Source organism: Pygoscelis adeliae, unplaced genomic scaffold (assembly GCF_000699105.1).
Source record: "Pygoscelis adeliae isolate BGI_AS28 unplaced genomic scaffold, ASM69910v1 Scaffold232, whole genome shotgun sequence".
NCBI lineage: Eukaryota > Metazoa > Chordata > Aves > Sphenisciformes > Spheniscidae > Pygoscelis > Pygoscelis adeliae.
The window spans coordinates 4,572,796-4,589,987 of record NW_008824473.1 but is presented as its reverse complement, the minus strand read 5'-3'; the positions used below and the strand labels follow the sequence as shown (position 1 = coordinate 4,589,987).

Sequence of the window (17,192 nt, the reverse complement as noted above, 5' to 3'; positions counted from 1 at the left end):
AACTTGTGTAAGTGGAAGGATTTGTTATGTTTTATGGGGATTTTTTTTGGCTGAAGTCTTTCATCAAACCTTTGTCACTGAAGATGTGCAGGTGTTATTTGCTGCTTGTCACTGTAGAACAGAATGAGCAAGCACCAATGTTGTATCTAGTGGATCTTTCCTGGGGGCTTTCTCCCTAGAAAAATGTATTAAAGCTCCCCCACAAAAGGAGGAGAGTTGTTCAAACTATCCAAATGGAGGGGATTTCCTAATCTTTAACTGATAAGGCTCTTAAACAGCAAAGCAGAAAAGCTCAATGGAATTGTTTCAAATAATTGGAAACTGAGCTATGGCTCCACAAGGATATTTGTGACTTGGGTCTCTGAATTCGGGTCCTTAGTATATTGAACGGCAATATTTTGTGTGACTGTGTAAATATGTCAAGGGGAGTTTTTTCCACTTCTTATGCAGAATGAAGTTCAGTATTTCTCAAATACGCTATTTTGCATGAGATTTTTATTAGCCAGATAATCTGCCAGGCAAGTTTATCAAAGATACAGAAGACAGCTTTGGGCCTCATCAGCGTTACAAAGACCAATTATTACTGCAAAGGTATAAATAAATAGATTATGTACTTTTTTGGGGTAATCTGATACACGTTTAAGCTCTATATTTCATTATTGATTCAAGGAAAGATTCTGTTTGCTAAGGAAAACTTTTTTTTTTTTTTAATATTGCTAGTACTTTTCCAAAATGAAGGGACCTTTAAGGAAAGAAGTAGAAAAATGGATGTGTCTCCAAGAGAAAAATATTTAATTAAATGAAAACAGGATATTCAATTGTGTACACATATTTTATTTTTGTTTCTTTATTTACTATGTTATAATTAGATTTTAACATATAAAATTATTTAACTTTAGAATTCATACATTCGATCTGAATAATTCAGCATAAAATTTTGCATTTACATTGATCTTTTATTGCCTTCAGTACAGTTTTTATAGTAAAATATTTTTCTTGATATTGCTATACAACTTACAGTTGGGTAGATAATGGAGTTGTATTTTAGCATTTCATATTATTCTTTGTAACTCAGTAATCGATTTCACTGTTAATAGAAATATTTCCCAAATTAATGAGACTTGAAAAAATGCATCTTGCTTAGTGTAGCAGTGAGTTAATAATTTGTCTTTAAAGATTCTTATAGCGTATGACAGTATTGGCTTCTGCCAAAGCTTAGATGAGGTTACCAACTGGCAAACGGGGTAGGCACATGTATGCATATGGTGTTTTGCTCAGGTTGATGGGATTGCCATCCAGTCTGATGTCTTCAAGAGCCCTACGTACATAAGTAAAATCTTTCATTTTGCAGAAAGTGTCTTCGTGCATCTCTTGAATGTTGTTGTTCTAAAAAAGAAAAAAAACCTATCAGAATAGTTGCCTGAAAGTAATTTTTTACTCTTTGAAGAACAATTTATGGATGTATTTTCACTGCCTAGAGAGATACTTGTTTGAACCCAAGGGACCAGATTGTGACTACAAGTCATCAACAGAGAAATCTTCCAAGCAGGGGGGAAATTTCTTGGCCAATGCAAAGCTTCAAAACTAAGTAACTCAAATCATGTAGCAGAGACAGGCTTTGCGGGAGGGGCCTGGTAGAAATGTAGAGCATTTTAATTTCCGGGATCGTATTGAAGAGCCTTATTAACGCAAATTGGAACCAGCATAGGCCAGTCCAAAAATCATAGAACCATAATTATTATCCTGACAGCTTAATACGCCTCAACCTGCAAAGCCACAAATCTGCAATTTGTTCTGTGACAAATTTCTTTCCCCCAGGCCCTCTCACATTAGCTTAACCCACATCTCTATATATACAGGGAAAACTGAATGCTTTAGGTTTTATTTCTTTGGTTTAAATTCCTCTTATATACCTTATCTGCACTGAGCTTTTGTTCTTGAAGTCAACTATTTTCAACAATAAATTGCTAGAATACAATATTGTCTGGAAATTGAGACTAAAAAGGTCATCTCCTAAAATGAGGGCTGTCTGAAAATTCTTCCCTTTTCCGTTCCTTTGCTAGTCAGAATTTGGTGTAAAAAGTCCAGCTCACTAGCTTTGGTCTGTAGCACATAGCACTGAATATTTAATTTACAGGCAGGTGAAAAAAATAGTCAGCTAGCAGGCAGAATATTTCTATAGATTTATTTATTGAAAGATAGAAGTCAAATTATGTACGGTACACCAGGACATTTATTCAAAGATTTTTTGCTGCATTATTTAATAAACAAAAACATCTGATAATCAAAACTGGGCATTGGTACAAGAGGAGATAAAGGGAAAGAAGCAGAGATGGAAAAGGTTGAAAGGAAGAAGTCAGAAACAAAGGTATAGGTAAAAACAAATGCAAAAAATAGTAATACAGAAAGATGATAGATGGGATGTTCCAAAACAGTCAAATGGAAAAGTTTGGCTGAAAAAATGTTAGGAACTGGGAATGACATTTATTAAGAGAATGAAACGCACTGCTACAGATGCAACCACTATGTAAAGTAACTTTTTTTGGGTATCTAAAAGCATTCCTGTTGGAAGATTTGTATGAGCAGTGTGAGGGATTTCTGTCTTTGAAGTGTCTTTGACTAATGTTGCTCTTGACATCTGTGAACCTAACTTTAATCTGTACTAACAATAAATCTATAATTTTATGTTTGAAAAATATTGTGTTGCAAATTTTAATAATTAATGCTTCGCTGAACTAAATTTTACTTCTTTCAAATACCGCATTCACTAGTTAACTGTATGTTTCCAATAGTTTTTTTAGTTAAGTAAGTACACTTTTGGATAAACAGAAGAAACAAAACAAGACAATAGTTACCTTTTCCAGTTTTACTAGCTATTTGAACATGATATATAGAGCCATTGCTTTTGTAGCCTACCTGAAGATGAAGAGCTTGGAGGCTTTCAGGGAGCGGCAATGGAATGTGATCCAAGTTATTGTCAGTGATGTAAAGGTGCTGCAGTTCATGCAGATCCTAGAGGATGAAGAAAAAGGCAGGGGAAAATGATAGACATTTTTGAAAATCTCTAGAAAGTAAGTTTGAAATCTGTCACTGCAATGAGCACCGCTGGATACTAACACATTTTGTTTCAGCATGATATGGTTGAAAAGGCAGAAATTCAAAGACAGTCAGGAACTTTCATTTGCACAGGCTGATAACTGTTACTGTCAAGGATTAGGTGTTTGGATTAAAATAAAGGAAAATATTCTTTGAAATGTCTAGAGACTTAATGATTAGAGATGTAGTTTCACTGAGGTGGTTCTAAAGTGAAAATACTGCCTTACCCAGTCATCGTGTAGAAAGGGTTCCTATTCTGTCTGTTTTCTTGCTTTTGTGACAAGCTTACTCAATTTTGCACAAGTGTATTGGTGTTGAAGCAAATTATAACTGCATAAGAAATGCCTGAGCTAAAAATAAATTTCTTATTCCATTTGAAAAGGTAAATAATTTTCTCCTTTGACTTAGTGGAAGAAGCAGCTTCATCTGGTAATTATAACAATAGTAAGATATAAAATTGGCTAGGTCAACAAGGCTCAGTAGAATACTCTCCTTTTGCCTCCTTTTTATACACACAAGTTATCATGGTACCTAACTACTTTGAGTGCAGTGTCCTAGTTTAACTCCTACTGACAGAACTCTGAGATATCAGGGTGAAGGTTCTTGGCAGATGAAAGTATCTTGGAAAATAAAGGCAGAGACTCCTTCATGGCTAAAATCAAGAGAGTGCAGAAGAAAAGGGTGCTAGGCCAGAGTCTCGATTTTTGCCCATTGTTCCTATTCCCAACACCTGCCTTATGTTGGGCTACAAGAAAATATCTGATTCAGTAACTGCTGTTGGTTGCTTTGTTAAGAAGCTGCCTTCCAAAGGAGGAATTCAGAGATGGCTGGTTACAACTACCTTCTTAGACACAATTGAATAGTGCATATGACCCAGGTCTAACATGAAGCTAGCCTATATTCTATAATGATTTCAGATTTCACATGCGATTAGGAGCAGTACATGGCTGCTTCTCCCCACCAAAATTCTTGAGAAAGGACGATCACTCAGAAGTTCCAATTTCCCTGCTTTTCAAGGTGGAAAGAAAGTACATATATTTAATGAATACTCTAGGAAGTTCCCATGTGGATACATGGCAGAGTAAGTTTGAAGCAGTGTCATCCTTAACTTTGCCCTTCCCTCTTGCCTACTTGTAAGGGAACATCAAGCAGCTTTCTGGAGTCTTGCTAGTCATGTGGGCAGTTGGTTCATGGATACAAACATGGCGTGCCATCGCATGTCTTGTGTGGATCTTTGTAAAGAATAATAAAAAGGGTTTTCATGTCTAGTTGATAGTGCTCATACATCTTGCTCGATCTTTATAGATTGCCCAGCAGCCAGCACAGTCATGGTGCCTATAATCTTAACAGTTTTACTACTGCAGAGGTACACTTAGGCCGCTCTACTGACCACATCCTTTGGAGAGTGGAAGAAAAGATTTTTCCATCAAATGCAGACTTACTTTAAATGCCTCATTACGTATTCCCTTGCGACCAAGCCTGTTCTTACTAACATCAATGAATGTTAAGGTAGATGGTAACTCAGGGAGTTGCCTTATCCTGTTGTCACGGAGCACCAGTTCCTCAAGTTGGGGCAATCTCCGGAAGGCATCTTCATGGATCTCTGATATAAAGTTTGCACTCAAATCAATCCTCTTTAAATAGTCTGGCAGAGAAATAAGATACAACAAGCATGTAAGAATGTATTTCCTGAAAGTTTTAAAAAAGAAAGAGGCAAATGGGTTATTTAAATTACAGGTGAAGTGTCTTGACTCAGATCCATTCTTGACCCACTATGTGACATCTCTCTCTCTGTATATAATGCAATAATCTGTATTTGAACTGTTCTCCTAAGAAAGGGGACCAACATCTCCTCATCCTGTTTAGAATTGCCTGTGTAATTCTTCATACATCTTTCGGTGAAAGATTTTAAAGTTAATAATTTTAAAATTTCTGTGTGTTCTGGGAATCTTTTAAATGGTTATCTTTTGGAAAAAAACATTTAAAGGAAAATAAACTTCTTCTCTACCACCTTGTTTCTTCATTTTCAACATTTTCCCATGTGAAAGGAATTTGATATATTGATTTTTTTCTAAAATACACTCAAACACTTTTTCCAATCAAAAAAAGAAAATGAAACTTATTTTTCGCAAAAGAGAACAATGTCTAAATATCAGTGCATTAATATGCATTAATTTTAAATGCATTATTCTGTAGCTTACTTCTATTTTCCACCCAGAATGTTTTTCACGGTTATTTTATTTTATTTTATTATTTTATTCTTATGCTAGCAGAATATTTTGGCCTAAATAAATTTTCTCTCTTCTTAGTATTTATTCCCCTTGGTTTTTTTATATACCAGTTGTGCTTCTTCCCAACCTTCATCTTGGTTTGAGCAAGCCAAACCCTTATAGTTTTCTTTTTTAAAAGGATCTTTGCATTCCCCTGAATTATTGAAGTAGCCTTTTTTGGCACTGATTCCACAATTCTTATCATGAAGTCAATAAGCATTAGTTACACAAAGTTAGGTCTAAAACAAAAAACAAAGAATGTGTCTTGATACTCAGGCTGGTGAGTGTATAGCAGTCCCTATCCCTAAACAGGATAGGCTTAATACTTCCTGAAAAATCAGGTATCTTTAAGGATCTTGAGTAGGAAAGTTGAAAATATAAGCTCCCTAAGTCACCAGTTTTGGGCCACAAATTGTTTTGGATTAGCAGTTTTCATTTACTGAAGATTTTCCTAGATAACTCTGGAGTAAACCAATGAACATATACTTTGAAGGTAAAATTCCTTTCACACAGACACTTTGCAAATATTTGAAAGTATGTCTACTTGAGAACTTGTCTTGTTTAAGAAAACAGTACTTTCTAACATGCTACAAATGTTCCATGAGGTTTGGGTTTTTTTCTACCTTTCTAAGGCTGATTACAAGTAACAGCAAAAAGATAGATGAACATTGTTTTTTCTAATAATTCAAAAATTTGACAGAGAATCTGCATTTGAAGTATTGACCTTTAAGTTCAAAAGTAGCAAACCACTTTTCTATATGTGCATTTATATGTATAATCCTACCGTCATCAAACATTACGTAAAATGAATCACTATGTCTTAGATTAGTATGAGCCAGAAATAATAGAAATTAAAGCTAATTGCAACAATACTGCTATCCATACTTAAGTTAGCAAAGTCATTTCTATTGATCTTCCTGATTCTGTTGTAACGTGAGTAGAAATACGTGGTTTCCTTAGGCAATGGTGGAACAGCATCAAGCTCATGATCATCACAGTAGACTGTGGTCCCTAGGCATGTACACAAAAGGCAAGTGGGAAGACCTATCAAGGAATTTAAAAGAAAACAGTTTGTTACAAAGAAATTGTACAAAAATGGTATGTAAATTAATACAATAAAATGCTCACCTAAGCACATAATGATGAGATTTTGTCAATGATAAAGTTCACTCCCATTATGTTTTGATCACCACATCATATAATTGCAACAACAAAGTGATTAAATTCTGCTTAAAACTAATTTTTTTTCTGCCTATGCCTATGAAGATAATTTAACTTACTTTTCTGATACAGTGTTTTTCAGACTACAATAATAGAATATTAGGTGACAGCAGCCAACCAAACATCAATTTCCCCCTTAGCTGGCAAGTGTGCACTTCCATCTAGATGGAGAAATAACAGCTGATGACTGAACCTTGTTATGATTTTCCAAGCTTGGTTCTGAATAATTTGTAAGGAAATTAATATTTTCCTACAGAGCTATGGAGAAGAACCTCAATTTCTTTTGCATGTTCTTTAATTACATTTTGTGATTCAGAAATTCAGCAGCATGAAAATTTTCTCTATCAGTCTGAGTTAAGGTAACTTGAAGACTATATAAACAAAACATTTGGTTACCACAAGAAGTTAATGAAAATGAAAAATCAAGTCATTTTATCTCAGTTATAAAACTGCATGAATACAGTGAATTCAGAAGTTTCTTTTGATGATACTGTTCAAATTTGGTGAGAATTATGACACTGAGTGGCTTGTCTGAATGTAATTTTCAGTAGGAAATGTTGTTAGCTGTTATGAGCATTGAATTTTTGATACATCTTTCATTATGGGTATAAATCAGCATATCTGTTTCTCAGCTTTTACTGCCATAGAAATACTTTTCTGTTTCATGTTTTCCTCCTCCTTGTAGCAGATGACTGGTTCTTTGTTCTAGTTACTTTATAAAATAGTAGCATAATTAATGAGTATGAAAATGTTTTTCTTGCAGATGAGTTTTTTCTCCAGATCAATTGTAGCTACGTGGAAGATTTGCCTTCTTAATCTGTGTCAATTACCAACAGGCAGCAGTAACTAACTGAGGGCGGGCTATATATGTGGTGTCTTTTCAGGCAAGATTAAAGAATCAGTGACCAGAGTACTCTTTTATTTGAGAATCTCTACTTGGGCATCCAGGAATAACATATCTGGAGAGATGAGACTCTTTTTATACTTTCCCTAACTTCCTCCATGGACATTTTAAATTACCTACATGGAGCAAGCCTGACACAAGGAAAAAATAAGTTGTCACAGTAAATCTCAACCTAAATGAATGTAGAGTTCAGGATGGCTGACATTTTTTCAAAATATTGCAACATAGTACAGGAAAAGAGTTTCCCCTTCTGTCCTAGTTTTGATCTTGGAGGAGTGTTGTTTGTCACCTATGGCTGGTGTAGACTGAAAAAGGACAGAGGTATGGGAAGGATTCAAAAAGATATCAACAAGAAAAATGAACTTGGCTTGATGTTCCTGAGCCTTGTAGTCTTCTATCCAGTACCAAGCCAAGAACAGCAGCAACATCTGACAGGAAAATATGTTGCTGAAAAAAAAAAAAATAAAGACACAAAAAAAATCTGATTTGATATGTTACAGCCTTGAGCCTCCCATGCATATCTTTAGTTGATGCACTAGTTGATTTGCATTCAGTGCTCAAAAATGTTGACAGATACAGAGTTCATAATATGTAATATTTATGTGAAATGTTTTGTAACATCCTGCAGCTTTCAAAACTGAAGGAAATTGTGTGGTTTTTTCAGAACTCTCCTGGGAAATTCTCATTTCCATTTTTATTTGTTTTGACATCAGTGTGTTTTTTTTGCCTGGTCAAGGCTCACTAGTAATATGTATAAAAACAAGACTAGGAATGATTAATTTCTCTTCACTGAACACACAATTTTGGAAGCATGAACTCTTTTTTTTTTTTTTTTCCATTTCATTTGTCTTCTATGGCACTCAGTTATAGTATTGGGCATAGTAAAAAATAGGCTTTTCCTGTTGTTATATGTTGATCATTATACAACACAAAGACCCATCACAGCAGTGGATAACTCTAGTGAGCTTCAACTACAAGCATTTAGAGTAGCTGCTAACAAATGCCAATTATTAGCATCACAATGTTTGTGTGGGAGAGGAACAGATTGTGTTTTACAATTTTGATTCCCCTGTGAGATGTAGAAAGTTCTTATTTCACTATAGCTAGTCAGAACAGAAAATCAGCTTCACTCAAAATTTCTAAATAGTTCCCTTTCCTTAAGTGTCATAGTTTCTAGTTTTCACGGTCAAAAATTGTTCAAGATTTTAATTATATTTTGTATGAACACGTTTATAAAAATCATGTAACAAATAATTATAAAATAAAGATAGTTGGTAACGATATTGAAATCTAAGTCGATAAAAAAACTTGTAGCATTTGCCAACTATTAGCAACTTTTCCTAGTATTGTAAGTGTTTAAGTGTTAATAAAATTAATTTTGAAAAAAATCTTCATTGGCGCACAGTCATTTTTGTAGTGAAATAGTGTGGAAATATGTTGACTAGGCACCTATCTGACTTCAGACCATTCAAGATAGGCATGTTATACCTCTCTACAGTAAGAGAGGTACAGAAATTATATACCTCCTCTTCAGTAAGAGAGGTAGACATTCATAAGCAAGCAAAGTGGGCTCACTCAAAAGCAAAACTAGACAGGCAAAACTCATTTCTCTTTCCTACTAACCGTCTTGAGTTTGGGGTCCAAGAACCCCAGACCCCTGTGCTGAAGACCCATCAATTAATTTTGGTGTTGATGCTTCCTCCTCAGGTTCTTCTGTCAATGGTGCAGAAGAATAACTCTCTTGAATTATAGAAGGTAGTGCTGTCCCAATCTCTGTCTAGGGAAAATTAAGAGGGAACAGGAAATGTTACTGTTTACTTCCACTGGCAGCTCTTTCTCTTCCAGTTATTTGTATTCTCCCACTAGAGGTCATATATGTTCTGAGGTTTAGTGCTTGAGCTGCGTTTTATCCGGCAGCTATAATGAATTCTGGTGATGTGCAAACAACTCATAAAACTCCAACATGCTTATTCACTTTTTATCTCAGTGTTTTAAATGTTTTGTTGTATGCACACATGCATGCACACCACATCTACTTCATTAGCGAGAATATGTTCTAACAAAATGTTTTTTTCCATATTTATTTAAAGTTAAATTAGATTTGTGATAAAAATTGATATATTCTGTGTGACAAATGAAAATTTGCTGTGAAGCTTCAAAAATATGCAAGTCATTTGAACATAAAATTGTAAATTTTAGTGGCATAAATCCAAATCCTATGTAGCTGTTCAGGCGCTGTTTTAAGAACACTAACATGCTTTAAAAATCTTATTATCTAAGAATTCTGAAGTCTAAATTCACATACTACTTGTGAATATGTTGGCAGTGTTTTTGTCTATTTTTTTTTTCTGAATCTGAATAACAGAAAAGGCTCTGTTTAGCCTCACTCATCAGTGGCCACATTATGTAGTATGAAAAATTAAGAATATAAATAAAAAATGTTAGATAAAATCTTGATTTAGAAAAATTCTATAAAATTTGGCAGATCCTTCCATGGAACTAGAAACCTTATTTTTTTCTTCTCCACTCAACATAATTAGTCAAACCAATGAATTTTATTGTGTTAACCCCAATTCTAAAGATGCATTCTGTTGATTTTGCTTTATGACAGCTTCAGGATAAAAATGAAGATGTAGCAATTTTCTTGCATCGTATCACCCCTCATAAAAAGAATATTGCAGACTTGCCAGGCTTGTTGCAGAGGGGCCTACGTTTGCAAAGAGGCAGTGTTTCACTGTAATCACCCAGGTACTGAGGATCCACTCTAGCTGTGTGACCTTTGCAAGTTGCTTTACCACTGTATCTTGATTTCCCCACTCCAGGGCCTCCTTTGAATATGCACTTTTTTTTTCCCAAGAATGAATCAGTGTCCTTATAGGGCTTTGCACATCTGAGATACTGTTTAAAAGTTAGGTAAAACAGCTACCATTGTGGATGCTGCACCCCTGCGTTGCAGTGAACACTCCTCAGCCTATATCTAAGGCATGATCAAAAGTAGGACTTTTGTCACAGTATCTTTATCCCAAGTGTGAAGGCACAGAAGCCTAAAATTATGCTTTAATAAAGATTTTCCTCTACTGCAGCCTTCTAGTACACCACCACCATAAAACTATTGAATCCCGATTTTTTCAGCTGACCAAACTTCCGTTTTGAGATCAGCCCCCATCTACTGCTGGTTTTGCTGTCCCCATGGAGAACCAGTTGTTGAAATAACTCACACTAGTACTCATAAGTTCTAGTTGTAAAAGACAGGTAAAAGTAGATTGCATCCAGACTGGACAAGTGGTTACAACTGTTTAAATTAGGCTTTCTATGTAGACCATACAAGTTAAAGGAACTAACACACCTGAGATCTAGGTCCCAAGCACGAGCAAAGTTTTTGCTGTATTCTGATCTCTGTTTGAATCTCTTAGCTTAACTGTATAATATTCAGCAAATAGAGTTATTTTTGTCTTATTATTCCTGGATAGGATAGATTTTAAACATATTCATGCAAAATACCTATATACCTTCATATGTGTATATATATTTGCCACAATTTTGGAAGAAAACACTTCACACTTCAAAATAGATTCTCTGGATCTTGCGTTGTAGCTATATATCATTACTAGCAGTATTAAACATGATGATCCTGGACTGCCTGAGAACATCTAAATAAAAACCACTTTTGCACAGAAATAATTTAGTTTAAGTTGTATAATGGCTATGGGTTCAAATATTTTGCATCAATTAGTTTCACTGAAGGCAGAGAATATGGAAACAATGAAAAACCAGGAAGCACTCTGAACCTCACAGACCCAGATTTTGACTGAGTACATTTCACATTCTCTGTATATTCTTTAGTTGTATTCCAATAAGCCATAGATACTATTACTAAGTAGGGTTTATGGATAAAAATGCCTTGATACAGTTACTAGTATCGTAACTGTGCAAAACACATGATGATCAAGTGAGCAAAATGAACTTCAGCTGAACTATGACTGAGTAACCTGTTGGTGTAAGTAAGAGTAAGGATGTACCTTGTTGCTTTGTGCAGACAAACACACAATGTTCCCATCTGCAGCACTGACAGCAAGACAGCTTAACCAGGAATGGACTTGGGGACAAATCAAAAGAAGACTTTGAGAACAAAGGAAATGGGACAGATGTTCTCCGAATGGAGGAAGCCTAGAGGGAGAGATGCATTCCAGACTTCTTGACCTAGGGTAGTACCGCACTAAACTGCTTGCACATGTGGTCTACTTCTTCACCAGTTTTGTGGAAATCAGATAAGAGTCCCTGTCCTGAACTTTGGAACAAAATCCAGAGATTTTGAGACCTATTAACAGCTTTGTATGCATCTTTTGTGGCAGTTCTACTGAAAATAATATTTTGGAGAAGAGCATTTTCAAGATACAATTTGTAAATAGGCTTCAGACCTAAGATAATGTTCTTTTCACTTGTCATGGGATTTGGGTCTTCTACACTGACCACCACTTCTCTGAATATTTGAGGGCATACTCTATGGAACTTACTAGCTTGGGATTTTTTTTTATGCTTTCTCAGGTGTTCTTAGTTGATTAATCACTGTAGCTGTTGGGTACCAAAGCAGAGGTATTAACTTCTAGTAAGTCTGTTTCTAGACTGTTATATCTCTCTCTTTTATTACAGGATATTATCTAGTTTTGGAGATGCACAGTTGAAAGTCTCCCCATAGTTTCCTTTCTAATGTGCTAAATCTGGGTTCTAGAGAAACTGTTCCAAGCAGTTAGCATCAATATCTATTCAGTCTCCTGGACCAGTTGTGGCTGTCATAAAAAATACCAATTATTACAGTGAATTTAATGATGTAGTCATTTTTACACTGGTAACAGAGTAGGAGTTCACTGATACATGTGTATTACATACCAGACCCAGAGCACGAGCAGTATTTGCTTGCTGTACATAGGTTGGACTTGAACCAGTAACCTAAAGGTAAAAGTCTGTTTCCCATTATCAGTCATCTGATCCATGCAGCTTTCTATCTTTTACATATTTGATAAATCACGCAAGATTGTAACAAGACAAAGATGTTTCTTGGACTATATACTGTACAGAATGATCCTTCATTTTCCAGATGTTTGTTTATTTTTGGCAACATGCACTTTACTAAAAAATTGAAACAGAAATTATTCTGTATCACTTAATGGTATTATTCTCCATAGGTTTTTTTGGGAGTTGGGGGTGGGGTTGTATTTCCTTTGCTACTCTAAGTAATATTCTTTATGAAAAATCACAAGGCAGGAAGAATATTGTAGAGGAATACAATAAAGCATGTTTCTCCTTGCCAATAGTTGGAAGTCTTCAAATCATAATCAGCCTTCCAAGCCAGATTTAATATATGGCATAAGAAAACACTGAAAGGGAATCACATCACCTACCTTTAGCCATCTAACTATGTGATTAATTGTTATCCTACTTTGTCTTTGGAATCAATCAAAAGATTTAGAGAATACCAGTGCAGAATATTAACCACAGAGCATGATGTAAGCAGAGTAATATCTTTCCTAAGATTTCATGGAGTATCTATTTTTCCCCCTCCTCTATTTTTCCAATGTGACTACATTTACAAATGAAACTGCTTAATGTGGATGGACGGTTTAGAGGCACTTTCAGACCAGGAAGTTACAAAAGTCAAGAGCACAGAAACATATCAATGATATCTGATATCTGAACATATCAATGAGTGGTAAAATACAATTGGTAAAAGTCAGCTCGTAACTTCAGTCATCCATAGACTAGGCATCTAGTCTACGCTAGTGTCCTTTCACAGTCAGCAGAGAATGAGACGAAACTTCTGAAAAGCAGCTGCAGCCACTGACCACAGATGCCTCTTTTAGGATGGGCTTTTTAGGTGTCTATCTCTCACCATTGGCTGGAAAGGAGGCAAGACAAATGAAAAGGTTTTTAAGATTAGAAATGGCTCAGGAGGCTGAGCTGTGAAAAAAAAAAAAGTAAGATGAAAGAGTATCTGCGGGCTAGGAGTCAGTAAGGGTGGAACAGAATAGAAATGTAGATAGGATTAACCTATATGAGGATTATGGACCCACATAATCTATGTAAAGTAATAAAATACAGAAAATAAATAGATTTAAAGAGGTAAACGGCAAGGCTGGAAGCCATCAGTTGGCACGTTTTACTTCTGATATGGTGTAATTTCAGTGGCAGATGTTTTGTCTATTGTTTTATGTCTACATCTTTTAGGATCAAAGTTGATATATTACATGTAATAAATTTAAATCCACAGGAGAATCTGAAGTGTGTCCTGTTTCAGTGCTTCTTTTACTGCAAAAAATAAAAACACAAACAAAAGTTCAGAACTTAAAAAGAGACATTATAAACTTGAAGGGACAGTTGTACCACACACTGACCCATCAAAAGGAACTAGTTTCCCCCACAGCTGTTCAGCTGTTCAGCTGTCCTGAAACTACCAACAGCTTACAAGAAAATGTCTAATTATGGCAGAGGTTTTTGGTTTGATTTCCTTTCCAAAAGTGGCTCATACTTGTTTCTTCTTGAATTTTGCATTTAAGGTCTTCTTTTCTCTTATTGTTCTATCTTAAAAATAAATAGGTCTGTGAGCCATTGCATGGTAATGCTGTAACTACTTAGATTGCAAATTGTTCAGCTCAGATAAATTGTCATTTTCTTGTACAGAGCTACATAAATAAGTTATGTGGAGAAATTAACATAATAAAACTCAGGGAGATCTTGGGGAAGGTGATATTTGTTTACAAAATTTCTAAGTAAACTGATTTTACCTACTCACACTCATTTGCTCATATTTTAATCACTTGCAAGTTTACACCCACATACTCCCACGTAACTAAATGTGTATGCCCGAGTGGTCTGGCCAGGATCACCTGTGTTCAACACAGAAGACAAGGGACAGAAGCTACTGAGTCCTTTTAGTGCCTCTGGGGTTCTTCTTGACAAGCATTGAAAACTAACCTTTGGACAGGTTTTTATCTCCTTTAAGATTCACCAGCTGTTATTGGGCAGTCTTTTTGCTCAGAGTCTTGGATACTCCAACATCCGTGAATCTTACACCAGGTTGCTGCCCATTGCCTCCTTTTACTCATTGGGAATGTGATTTCATGATGGCTAACATGAAAAGGAGTGGTATATATTGTATTCTACAACCTTATTTCCTATCTGCTGGTGGTAGGATGAAGGGTCCTCTACGAGAAGTCATCTTTGCTGCAATGTTATCAGGGTGCAGGACCTTTGATTTTGGCATAAACAACACATTCCTCAGTTTTGCTGCTGGGAACAGTGTTCTGGAAGTGGTGCAGTTGGGTAGAGTATCCTTCATTATCAATGCAGGCCATTCTTTTAACCCTTTAAGCCTTCTAATTTTTTTAAGTTATTTTGTTGTTTCTGCTGGGTCTTACACACACATACATGCATAAATTTCCATTCATACTTCAGTCAGACCAACTTTAATATTTAAGTTACAGTGCTCTAGAGTTGTAATGCAGTTCTCTAGAAATTAATGTCTGTGGTTTCTGCCTTCAAAAATATAGGTAGGCTCTGAGGTTCTTATAATTAGTTTTAGAAAGAGAAGTAGTCTTTTTAGCACCTTGACCACAGAATATCCTAAAGCTTCTTGTCTCAAAAGCAAGTGTATCTACATTATGTCTGATTTTAGTTGAGTAAAAACATTTATGCTGCACAGCATTGCTACAGAGATTTTACTTACTAATTCTGTTGTCTGAGAATGAAGAAAGTCCATATAAATGGAGCTAATCTGGATTTCCATGAGTACAAATGAGGTCAAAGTCTCATTCTAGCACTGTGTTTGAAATTACAGATTTTATTTCTAACATCCTGCTTTGAGGACTATGTAATATCTAAGTTAGCCTACAGCAGATGCTTTTCTTTGGAACAGTGCTGAAGTTTTGCAAGACATAAAATTTCAAAGAGAAATATACCAGTTTTAGAAATCAGAACAAGGCCCTTTGCACTTACTATAAAGCACAAAAGGACTGAAAACTAGTCCCAGCTATTTAATGAAGATTTCCATAGGAGCTTCTGCTGATCCAGGCCACAAAGGAGACATACGCAGCCAGACAAACAAAGTTGGAGATCTCTCAGATGACCAGAGTATCTACCAGAAACTTTGTCAACCCTCAGACCTGTGGTAAGGAGCTGCCTCAGCTGGACTTCCAGAGCTCACTGTAAAGGAGGGTTCAGGGTCTCAAGCATATTTCCTCATGTGGTCCATGCAGACCAGGCACTGCTGGAGCTGAACATGCTTTTGCCCAGTTCACCAGCCTGGCTTTTTCTAAATGCACTGTGATTGCTTTGAATCTGAACTACAGTGAAACATGAACAAAAAGGACCAGATTCACTCCACTTACTTAACTTCAGACATTGAATTTAAGTGTCCTATTTAGTAGCTTAGTCTCCTTACACTCCTGGTGCAGACAGTGGAGGAAGAATCACTTTCTAAGGGTGGTTCAGCTCACATACGTTGCAAATCAACGTCCTGAGGTGCCTGTTCATCTTTCTTTGGCTGTAAAGGAGACCATATAGAGGCAACGATATATTTTACCAGACATCAAGACCAAAGTCTGGTGTCAGATCTGCTCTTCCTCTCATTTCTACAGCTTATAGTGCAAAGACATTTCATCTGGTTTGATCCAATCCATTACATGCATGTAGCCTGCAGTGATACAGACGTAGTGCTCACAAGCTGCTATATCTCCAGGACTAGAGAAATTTCTAATAGTTTAGGCTTGTCTTCAGTGTGGACTGTTATGCTATATGCTGTTCTATGTTATAGAAATGTCCTGTCAGTGTAAGATCAGTTACCATTTAGTGACAGGTCCAGGGCAAGGAAGAAAGTGCTGAGGACAGGGGCATGGGTGTGATGCATTTCCTACCACTGGGAGGGACATTCTGCATCATAACAATAGGCATTGCTACACAACTCTAAAAATAAGGAACACCAATATAAAAAAAAGGAATAATAAGAGAACATATTTTTTCTGCACATTAATTTTTTGTACTTGCTACTTTTTCTTGAACATGTGGTCCGAACTCTATGTCCAGGATCAATAACTGCAGCTATTTTATCCACAGCTATTATTTCCCCTTCTATTAATAAGAGCAAAGTTGGGAGTGGAAATTGAAAAGCAGAAATTAGAAGCTGGTTCAAGCTTAGATCTCCTGTAAAGAAAGCCAGTGCCAAAACCACTCTTGAGAAATAACATACAAAGTAAATTCATAGAATCATAGAATCATAGAATCACTAAGGTTGGAAAAGACCTCTAAGATCATCGAGTCCAACCGTCAACCCAACACCACCATGCCCATTTTCAATCCCCAGATTCCTGTGATGTCACAGTAGGGATTGTGCTGCTATGAAATATATACAATTACTGCAGTACCATTTCTATACTATTTTTTTCTTTAAACAAAACAAAGAAAATGGTGCAAGTCGTTAAAAACAATAACTATGCTGATACTAGTGCACCGTCCACCAAGTCTTTAAGCATCTAACAAGATACTAGGTTGCACTGAGGAATCCAGGGAAAGAAATTCAGTGAAGTTTTACTTAGCTAACTCAGGTGCCTGATACATATTGTGCAGCTCAGGATTCAAGCAGAAATTTCATTAGGGTTTTACAGTTGTGCACATTCTGAAAAATTTATTGAACCATCTGTCTCACACCTAAG

The 17,192-nt window shown here is 35.9% G+C and overlaps 1 protein-coding gene across 1 annotated transcript in view; it reads right to left on the bottom strand.

Annotated features, from left to right (window-relative positions):
- Nucleotides 1-1,191: 1,191 nt before the first annotated feature.
- EPYC (epiphycan) overlaps nt 1,192-17,192 on the bottom strand; it is a 23,005-nt gene continuing 7,004 nt past the window's right edge. Inside the window, exons 3-7 of the mRNA XM_009321325.1 lie at nt 9,115-9,268; nt 6,252-6,410; nt 4,539-4,741; nt 2,917-3,012; nt 1,192-1,386 (exon numbers count right to left, since the gene is read on the bottom strand). Coding sequence (XP_009319600.1) covers nt 1,216-1,386; nt 2,917-3,012; nt 4,539-4,741; nt 6,252-6,410; nt 9,115-9,268 — 783 coding nt within the window. The 3' untranslated portion in view covers nt 1,192-1,215. The remainder of the gene's footprint in view (nt 1,387-2,916; nt 3,013-4,538; nt 4,742-6,251; nt 6,411-9,114; nt 9,269-17,192) is intronic.